Raw genomic sequence first — 10,738 nt, 5'->3', positions numbered from 1 at the left:
ACAGCACTTTGGTCAACTTTGGTTGTTTTAAAGTGCTTAACAAATAAAGTTGGATTGGATTGGATGAGTCTATTTCTATTTTGTTGAACTTGTTCTGTTTATTAATGCTGTTAGTCTGTGTTTGTACATTGAGAGCAACGGAAAACCGGAGTCAAGTTCCTTGCATGTGTGCACATTCCTGGCCAATAAAAGTGATTCTGAGTCTGCGTGCGTTGCATACTTTTTGTGTAGTTTTGCTCGTATTCACTATTTAACTGAAGTGAGCTGACATAACCACTATGAGGTCATACCAGATCAGTTAAGGCTTTAGTAGGAAAACCCCTGAGAAAGGGTGTTAATTTGCCTTTTTTTAAATTTGTAAGAGGAATACTTCATGATTTCTACTTTCAAAAGTTACATAATGTTGCTTTAAGCTGGGATAACTTGATCCTACAGCACACATGCTTTTCTCAGTTTGGTGTGGAGGAACCTTGACCTTAACCCCACCATTTCAGCTCCCCCCTGACCATGAACAGGTACTGACGATGGTTTGATAACACTTGCATATATATTGTCATCTATTATCATGAACTATTATCACATAATAAAGGTCATGGTGCTTCTTGGGTACAATTACAGCAGATTTAGGGGGAAAGTTCAATGTCACACTATCTTTTTGTGAACGGACAATTCTATGAGACTGAGTCCAAAGATCAGATTAGTTTATAACAGAAACTCCCTGATTACATGCTCTGTCTCTGTCTGTCTCTCTCTCCCTGTCACATCGTAGACTCTGTGTCAGACTGTACCTGTACCTATACTGTCACCAACCCTTTACTTTCCGACTCCTTTTCTCTCTCTCTCTCTATCTTAAGCTTGTAAAGATGTCTAAGAAGGAGCAGACTGTGTGCGGCGTTGAGGAGTATTTCCAGGATCGAGGGCCAACTGTCACATTCAGCAACTTGCACTATTGTGTTCACGAGAGGAGATTCTGCTGCAAGAGAGGTCCTGAAAAATACATCCTCAACGATGTGAGGTAGGATATGATAGTTAACTGTCAGTGTGTGCATACCATTCTGTCTGGTTAACAGCATTATCATTGGGTGGTGATTGTCTGATAGCGTGCTAGAGCCCCCTGTATGATGATGTGCCACTCGTGTTGTATTTTTCAAAGATGTTCTGGCAGCAATCTCATCCTTCACATTATAAATATAGTATTTTTTCATGTAATGAGGAAAAGTAATCAAGTAATCAAAGCATGAATGACATTCAAAAGGCACCACATTCGACAAAATTTGAGATTTTAGTTCTTTACTTCCTGTTATACAGTTATTGTCACAATAGAGCAATGACGATATTTTTCTGAATTCGCTGATGCACACTAATGGATGTGGTGGGCTGGAGTGTTTTCTAGAGATCAAATGATAAGTGAAGGGTTATCCTATCCTATGGTAACGCCTAATTAAAAATAATAAAGAAATATTCAAACAATAATGGCTTCATGAACAACATACTGTAAGGTGTCAGACAGTTGAGCAAATAAATTGCTTTTTTTAAATGTAACCCGCGATTGCCTGACTTGTGATAATGTTGCAGTTTATATTGTAAAGGTTTATCTTTGTATTTTAAAGCTACAGTAAATCATGGTAATTGGACAAAGCATATTCTTGATTGTTTTAATATTTTAAAACGAGTTAAGTTAAATAGAATTGACTTGATTTTCTGATTGGTTGTTGCAGTGGCATCATGAGACCTGGGATGAACGCTATCATGGGTGCCACTGGAAGTGGTAAAACATCGTAAGAAACATGTTCATGGACATCCAAACACACATGCACTGTCCCGCACACATGCGCAACATGAATATTAGTTTCTTTCTCTTTCTGTCAGACTTCTGGATGTAATCGCAGGCAGAAAAGACCCTGCTGGACTGCAGCAAGGAAAAGTCTTGGTGGATGGCAGAGTTGTCACGTCAGAGCTCAGGCTCAGCTCTGCCTATGTGGTTCAGGTACACAAACACAAACATACGTATGCATTCTCCTCTCCCCGATTAGTTTGTGCTTACATCACCCATGTGCTTCTAGGATGATATCCTGATGGGCACTCTGAGTGTGAGGGAGAACCTTCTGTTCAGTGCCAACCTGCGTCTCAAACCTCAGCATCACTCCTCTACAGATAAAAAACAAAGAGTAGATGCCATCATACAAGACCTGGGCCTAACCGACTGTGCAGACACTAAGGTACAGTGCTATATACACAAGCTAATGGTTGCATATCACTCACTATACAGCAGTATTGGAAAGAGTACTGCAAGGTCTTTCTCATTCTTAAAGATTGTTATTTTACTAATATCTTTCTAAGGTAATGTAATGTAAAAATGTAAATGTAGAAAGAAGCTCACTTAGAGGTATTTTGTAAAAGAAAATTGGTCTTTGTCACTTCCCTAACCCTACTCACATGAGAGATAAGTGTTCAAACTATATAATGAAGTGAATGAATTGGAAAATAAAACGTGTTATTCCTTTCCTCTACGTTAACTCTATATGTTTCTTTGTACTCTGTAATGATGTACTGTATTTCAACTGCAGCAAAGTCTACTACTTCAGTGAAAAGTTACTCAATTAAAAGCAAAAAATACTGACATTAAAATAGCCCAAAAGCAAGTCCCCAAGTTACATTAACAGCATATTTCACCCTTAGCAGCCCAGTGTTTTTTGTGTATTTATGCGTGTGTCTGCACAGATAGGGACAGAGTTTCTGCGTGGTGTATCTGGAGGTGAAAGAAAGAGGTGCAGCATCGGGATGGAGCTCATCACCTCCCCCTCTCTGCTGTTTCTGGATGAACCGACCACTGGACTAGATTCTAACACAGCAAACTGTATCATCGGTCTACTGCACAAGTACGACAAAATTACTCATTATTCTCAAGATAGGCAACACATACTCACACATACGATACAAATTACAACTGAAGCACACAGTAGATGCTGAAGATGGCGGGGTCACACTGTGGACAACGCGCTGTTTACTGTCAGCTTTAATTAACATTTGTTAGAGCAGGCATCACTGATGCCCCGCATCTTTACAAGCTGCTGCTGTCTTTGTGTCTCCTGTAACAATATGGATGTAAACAAATGTCCTTATGTGCATCCAGGTTGTCCAGAAGAGGTAAGACTGTGATCTTCTCCATTCACCAGCCACGCTACTCCATCTTCAGACAGTTTGACCACCTGACTCTAATGCACAAAGGCGAGGTGGTGTATGCAGGAGCAGCAGACCATGCACTGGAGTACTTCACAAACCTCGGTATGTGTGTGTTAATTATGATAAGCCCTTGATTAGGAATGTGTTAAAATTTTAAATATTACATTCAATATGATAAATCTCTATATCAAAAAGGGAAAAATATTGTATCGTCATATGAAGTCCTGATGCTTGACAGCTACCTCCATTTAGCTGTTGCTTTATATTTTAATATTCATAAATAATATTTTACTACGTTAGTATGAAACTATGTTCTATGTAAATTCTCAAGTACCATGTCAGGGTGTTTTATAGAGGTCCTTATTACAGTGTTTCATGTGTTGTGGATATGATGTATATGTTTTCGTACAGGCTACCAAATTGAGTCTTTCAACAACCCTGCTGATTTTTTTATGGACATCACTAATGGAGAAGCAAAATCAACATTAGAAACACTTAGTACAGGTACGTCTACACAAAACACGCACAGTTTGGTGTTTTGTGGGTAAGAATACTTCTAGATCTAAGTCAAAAATTGGTTAGGAAGTTTTTAGACATCTAGGTTACATATAGTCATTCTTTTAATGGTGTTTTAATAACTATACTTTGAAGTGTAACACAGCTATTACAGAACTTGCCACATGTTGAAATATAGACAATGAATATGGATGAGTAAAATAACTCCAAACATTGTGTAACTGAGAAAAGTTAATGACTGTTATAAAATGGTTTATTATGCTGTCCTTATCTACAACATGACAATGTATAAAGGCCTCTCTCTCTTTCCTCAGTAGAGTGTAAAAACCCACTGGCAACTAAGTACCGTCAGTCCCAACTGTGCCAGAATGTGCTTGAGGAGTTGGACCATGTGAACAAGAGCACTGCTGAAGGGGTAAAAGGTCAAGATGAGGCAGCCGACTACGTTACCTCTTTCCTCTATCAGGTCAGCCATCTTTACAGTTCAGAAACATGTTTCTTACATTAAAAAAAACTTAAAATAATATATAATAATAATTAAAAAATAATAATGATCTATTTGAGAGAATTAAAATCTCAGTTATTAATTTTCTCATTAACCAAAATTGAGTTTATGTTATTTGTGATGTAACGTCGTAGAGATTAATGACTATACCAGCCAGCTGTTAGGACAGTGCCCTTGGCTGCCCGCTGAATGAACCCTGTTTATAACTGTCATCATGCCCATAAAAAAAACTGTTTCCTTCTGTGTGTCTGTGTTTGTGACAGTTGCGTGTGGTGTGTGGCAGGACGGTGCTGAACAGTCTGAGGAACCCTCAGACCTCATATGCCCAATTGGCTCTCAACATCTTTTTTGCAATTCTGGTGGGACTCATTTATTACCAAATGCCCTTAACACTGCCCGAGGCTTTACAGAACAGGTACAGTACGGATAACCAGCAGCATAACAACCAACCTAGTTTTAACTCAGTGTATCTGCTCTATAGTCACCTCTGCGCACACTCTTCCTACTATTAATGTGTCACCTTTCCTCAGCCCATCTCAAGCCCATCCTCAGCCCATCTCAGTATCACAGGTTTCTCTTTATTGTTCTGAAACATTTAGAAGGATCTATTGGCAGAAATTTAATATATTTTCCATGGTTATGTTGTCATTAGTGTAAAATCACCTCAAAATAAGAATCACTGTGTTTTCATTATCTTAGAATGAGACGATTTTACCTACAGAGGAAACAGGTTCTCTTCCACAGAGTCCGCCACGTTGAACCAACATGTTTCTATAAACCAAACACTGGGTCTAGATAGCACCTTTTGTATTTTTTGCGACCGTAGTTTCACCTACAGGCTTGGAAGGTGAGCAGTATGCCGCACCACTAGATGCCACTAAATCCTACACACTGGTCCTTTAAATTGAGAGTAAGCATTTAAAGACTCCTTGTAGTACATTTAACTAGATAACTAACTTACTCTCCCTCTCTCTCTGTGACAGGAGTGGAGCGTTCTTCTTCCTTATCATCAACATGGTGTTTGGGAATCTCTCTGCTGTTGAACTCTTTATCAATGAAAGGGCGATTTTCATGTGAGTGAAAGATAAAAGTTGTGTGTGTACGTGCTGATGTATGCAGACGGTGCATGAAGAAGTGCCTAGATAGATTTATGTGGATCACACTTTTGTTTTTATTGCTATTTAAAGTATAAGGACAGTTTTTTTCTGTATTTTTCTTTAGGCCATTTCTTCTTATTTTCCCTTGAAAAGACCAAAACCAACAACGTGTTTCATAAGATTGTCTCAATAATACTTTAAGCACTTTCCGGATTCCCTTGTCTGTCTGCGGCATTCAGCCCCAAGCCCTTTAAAATCAGTCCATAGAGTTTTGTCTTAATTTTTCAAAAATAAATAATTCATAAATAATTTCCTAAAACAGTTCCTGATTGGATTTTTGTGCAAACTTTACTCAAACAGGAGTAAATAGTGCATTTGTTGGGAACTATTTTGAGCTGCGGATTAATATACATTTGGGGCTGTAGTGCCTATTCACAGGAGTAAGAAGGCGTATGTGGGATTGAGTCCAACTAAACTAGTGTCCACGTTCAGGTCTTGGCTAAACAGACAATGCTTGTTTGAACAACAACGCAATGTTGGTTTTGTATTTTTCCTGAGATTTGTTAGCAAATGGAAACAAGCCTTTAATCTACAGTGGTAGATCAAAAGTGTGACATTAATTTGATTTGTTTTTTTTTATAGTTTTAAATCTACAAATCCTTTACAATCCCATGCTTCTAGCTCTCTCCCAGTGGTTGTATTTATGTGTTTCATGAAAGTCTTTGTCAATGATGTTGCAGTCACGAGAACTCCAGTGGCTATTACCGTACTTCTGTCTACTTCCTGTCCAAGATCTTTGCTGATCTCATCCCCAACCGCATCATCCCCATCTTTATCTTTTCAGCCATCGCCTACTATATGATGGGTAATTCTCTTACATACAAGCACACACGCACACATTCAAGAACACACACCAGATGAGACTGCAGACAGTCACCAAGTGTAGAGAAGAACAGGTGCTGTTTTATTCATGTCCTTGAAATGACTATTGTTCCTGTTTTAATCTCCTTTAGGACTCATGCAGAGACTTCCAAATCAAGAAGTGCCTTCATCATATTCCCCAGTTGATTTAGAGTGTGAATGCAGCAAATTATGTAGTGAATAAGGAAACAGTCCATAATTATTTCTGCACAGGCTTGACTTCATCCCAAAGGGGTTCAAGTTTTTAGAAATAAAATCCAGATGACAGATTCCAGTTTAGAATATTTTAGGGGCATACATGAGCTCTTCCATTTGACCTTACTGCCATGTCTCATCCAACCAAGGGGAACCTACTAAAAGTAACACTCTGGATTATATTAAAATGGCTGTTTTTGTTTTATATAGAATTTTCTGTCATTCTCTTCACATGCACCCTCCACTCTTTCAGGGCTGAAGCCTGCCTTTGAGGCCTTCCTGTGCTTTGCTCTGACCATGTCTCTGGTCAGTCTGGCAGGAGTCGGTCTGGCCTTCCTTGTCTCAGCGAGTGTATCTTCATTTGCCATGGCTAACATCCTCATTGCTCTACCCTTCGTCTTCATGATGGTGAGACGCCAAGACTCACACACAAAAACATAGACGACAGAGATCATAATGCTATTACTCTGTAAAAGTAGTACTAGAAATGCCTTACTGCCCAACACTGCTCTTGAAGATTTATCTATCATGTGTATTATTCCCTTTCTCCCTTCTTCATCCTCCCGTTTCAGGTCTTCGGTGGTTTTCTTGTCAATCTCAATTCCATGCTGACCTGGCTCTCCTGGCTGAAATGGATCAGTATCTTCAGATATGGATTGAATGTAAGATATGGAAAGCAGGCTGAGTAAGAAAAGAAGGGTGTGGTTGTGAGAATGAGATAAGTGGGGTTAAATTTAATCTGTCTTTATCTGTAGCGAGGAAGTCGTTCAGCACAGTCTCTTTGTCTCTCTCAGGCTGCATTCATCAACGAGATGACAGGACAGTTCTTCTACAGCAACACCACCATGTGAGTGCTGAGCAATAACTGAGCCACTCCTTTAAATACAATAACCCACACACACACACACACACACACACACACACACACTCAGACACAGACACAATGAGCCTCTCTCATCTGTGTTGCAGTATCCCAGGGGAGCTGTTCCTGAAAAGCCAGGACATCGACTACTCTGTGTGGGGCTTCTGGCAGAACCAGGTGGCTCTGCTGGGAATCATATTGGTCTGCATGTTCCTGGCCTATGTGCAGCTGCGACGAATCAACCGCTGGAAATAATGCCCGCCCATCTGCTTATGTATCCATCAGCCACTGTCTCCTTTCTTATATTTATTTAACAAGCTTCAGATGGAGCTTATGTGCAGCAGATGAAATACAATGTGATTATTTACATTTTTATTTAAAATCAAAGTATTTGTTGAACACTACACATGGAATATCTCTGTCTCTTACTGTCACTCACTCACGCTCTCACACATAAACACACGTGTTGTAACATTTGACTCTCAGGTGGATAAGCTGCCACTAAGCACACTTGGTTTGTGCACGAGGCAATGTACAGCAACAGCCAAACTAAACTGCTTACAAAGCTACTTACAGCGAGTGAGACATTAGCTACAGGAAAGAAAAGATGTACAGAAGCTACATTTTACAAATAGTCAGGTATGACTTCTGGTCTCATTTGCTCTCATTTCCTTTTTGTACAACGAGATATTCAGCAATCAGCTAATCCCTGATGCTTCCACTCTTCCTCCAGCATTACAACAAGCCCTCGTGTTTGATTTGGTCATAGCAAAAAAGGTTATCCTGAGAGAGTGGCTTTAAAGGAAAAGCTAGATTACATGGTTTCTTGTCTATACCTTGAAGAAACTGGTATACTCTGTCCACTGCCCATCCCAAGTTTCTTAACTTCTAACTGTCTGGGGATCCTTTATTGAACATATTAGGAGGGAGAGGTGTCGACCTGGGAGCGCATTGTATCGAATTGTATTACACTGTGCTGTATTGTGTTTTGATCCACCGAGATTTCCGTTTTCTGGCCTTCATTTGGGCCTTCCTCTGGTCTTGGTTTTATGGAGGCTGTTTCTGACCCTCAATCTACTTGTGGTCATTTCATCATACTGATTTACCTGCACATTATGTGCACTTTTTCTGTGTGATGGTAGTTATTTTATTCTACTCTGTCATGTCTATTTCTTTGTTTTGGTTATTTGGGTTCTTAAAAAGGAACATTTTCATAAATAATATATATATATATTAAATTAATGTAAACGAAATTGTAGTCAATGCATAAAGATTTTTTATTAATGCCTTGTAGCACCAGTGAAGGAATTGTCACTTTATTTTATGTTACAAACTTTATGCAGGTTTTACAAAATATACTGATAAAATAATCTTATTAACATAAAATATGTATGTCTCAAGTGCATGCTGTAAAATTTTATTACAGGGATGAGAAAAACAGTTACACATAACAGAGGCTTTCAAAAATTAAACATTTTTCAATTTAATTGAATTTTTTTTAAATAACAGTGAACAACTCTTTAATTTCACTATAACTTTAAGATTGGAAAATAACTTTATTACACTGTCTGACAGTATCACATATATATTATTAATACCAGCTCTTCGTTGAAGATCTATGCTGTTTGGTGCAATATTGAAAACCCATAATTTTTATGATGGTACCATTGCATTAAATGAAAACATTCTAAATATCTTGTGCATTGTTTTATACATAGTTCCCCCAACTTCAGTATATGTCTTTGTAAACTTAAGAATCTCCCCTGTGACAAAGGGTTTAAAAATGTGATCGAATGGTAAAATATGATTTGTCCTTATGAGGCGTCTTAAGTTTTACTTCCCCACGGACTTGGAGAAGATGGATCCAACAAAACAGCAGGAACAGAACATTTCATGAACAACAGTTTCATAAAAACACTGTCACAGTGGATGAATATCTTAGCAGGAACAGTAAAATCCTACAGTTGTTTTACATATCCTTGAAGCATCCACAAGAGAAACCCACAGCACCAGTAACACACAGTAAGCACATCTTCAAATAGCAAACACAGAAACAGAGGCTGCAGTTCATTCTCAGGTCGGAAGACGACACCTGCTTTTAATTTAACCTTCAGAAACTTTTCACACCACTTTTCGCACTCTTATTCCGGCTGTTTCCCACTGTCACTGGTGTGTTCTCCAACCCACGGAGCCACTCTGTACATTTCAGCACCACACGCTCATCCACACCATAGTCCTCCTCTTCCTCATACTCCACATCATCATACTTATGTTGCTCGTTCAGAAGAGAGATTTTCACTATTGAGCTTATGTCTCTGAGTTCAGTATCACAGTTGTTTTTAGCATTGGCTCTGCTGTTTAGAGTGCTGTGTCTCTGTGTTGCTGGTTGATGCCTTTTAGAGACATTTTCCCTCCTGCGTCTGGAATCTGAAGCGTTTCCAGAAACACCACCTCCGCTTCCAACATTTCTGGATGCTGAATGTTGACGTCTCTCACTGCTCCTCCGCTGCAGCAACAGAACAGCCTCTGGTGTGAGAGTCAGTGTGAAATGGGCCTCCTCCTGATGCATGGCCTTCGTCTTCCCCTCTGGTTCACTCTTCACAGGGCTGTGCTGCTGTGTCTTGGACAGGGACTCGCCTGAGCTGGAGGCAGGGAAGCTGTCCGTTTGTGATGAAGGCAACAATCTGTCCCTTCTCTTTGAATGCAGCTCTGCTCCTGAAACTCCTTTGGCGGTTGGCAGATGACTCCTGGGTTGGCTCTTTTTCCCCAGCTGCTTGAGGTTCGAAGCCAATCGCTCCTTCACTGAGCTGCCTTTGTCATCTTTTTGGACCTTCGTCTTGGCCAGAGTAGTTGTAGATGAAGTGCTGTTGATAGGTCTCTCCTTCACGGCCAGCCCTGACACAGAGCGTGCAATCGACACAGGTGGGATGAATGGCATTTTGGAAACACACAGGATCAAATAGGAGAGGAGTTCCGTTTTGCGTTTGAAATGCTGGATGAAAGAAAAATAGGGCACTAAGGTGGAAACAGGTTTACTGAGGGAGGAGAGATACTTCGATGCATCCTCGGCCATGCAGGGGTGAGCCGTGTGTTGCTGCTGGGATCCACCAGTGCTCATCTACCCTGAAGTGGCAGACATCCCGACAGCGTCTTATACCTGTGCAGCAGGAGGGCGTGGCCTGGAAGGCTTCAGTGTGACCTCAGAGGAGGGGAATGAAGGGTTTTGCTGCAACTCAAATGCTCATTACTCTGGAGGCTCAAAGATCTAAAATAAACCCACACTTGTAATCCTCTGGTGTCATCAGTGTGGGCAGGTTTACTACACACAGTGCAAGTGCACATGCAGGCTTAATCCGCACAGGCTGTATTAATGACTAAAGAGAAAGTAAGGTGGGAGTCAGTAGCTGTGAACACAAGTCACTCTTTAAGCAGGACACTTCACTCTTAATCAAAATCAAT

General features: G+C 40.0%; 2 protein-coding genes across 3 annotated transcripts; one reads left to right on the top strand and one right to left on the bottom strand.

Annotated features, from left to right (window-relative positions):
* The first annotated feature begins 729 nt into the window (after positions 1–729).
* On the top strand, positions 730–8,537 carry abcg2b (ATP-binding cassette, sub-family G (WHITE), member 2b). 2 transcript variants are annotated; one of them, XM_051386620.1, is made up of 15 exons: positions 730–1,015; positions 1,719–1,778; positions 1,870–1,987; positions 2,064–2,219; positions 2,722–2,879; positions 3,134–3,285; positions 3,595–3,687; positions 4,017–4,165; positions 4,468–4,619; positions 5,188–5,277; positions 6,042–6,166; positions 6,671–6,825; positions 6,990–7,079; positions 7,212–7,264; positions 7,387–8,537. In XM_051386620.1, the coding sequence occupies exons 1-15, from the start codon at positions 864–866 to the stop codon at positions 7,532–7,534; spliced, it is 1,851 nt and encodes a 616-aa protein (XP_051242580.1). In that variant the 5' UTR covers positions 730–863; the 3' UTR covers positions 7,535–8,537. The 2 variants fall into 2 exon arrangements, with proteins under 2 accessions (XP_051242580.1, XP_051242579.1); XM_051386619.1 differs by having other exon boundaries at positions 4,014–4,165.
* A 98-nt stretch (positions 8,538–8,635) lies between these two features.
* Positions 8,636–10,720, bottom strand: LOC127355600 (proline-rich protein 18-like). Its single transcript, XM_051386653.1, has one exon. It carries the CDS (start codon positions 10,395–10,397, stop codon positions 9,390–9,392), a length of 1,008 nt encoding a protein of 335 aa, XP_051242613.1. The 5' UTR covers positions 10,398–10,720; the 3' UTR covers positions 8,636–9,389.
* Positions 10,721–10,738: the final 18 nt, after the last annotated feature.

The sequence above is a fragment of the Dicentrarchus labrax genome, unplaced genomic scaffold (genome assembly GCF_905237075.1).
Source record: "Dicentrarchus labrax unplaced genomic scaffold, dlabrax2021, whole genome shotgun sequence".
Classification (NCBI taxonomy): domain Eukaryota; kingdom Metazoa; phylum Chordata; class Actinopteri; family Moronidae; genus Dicentrarchus; species Dicentrarchus labrax.
The sequence above is the reverse complement of the archived record's forward strand: the minus strand, read 5'-3'. Positions and strand labels throughout refer to the sequence as shown.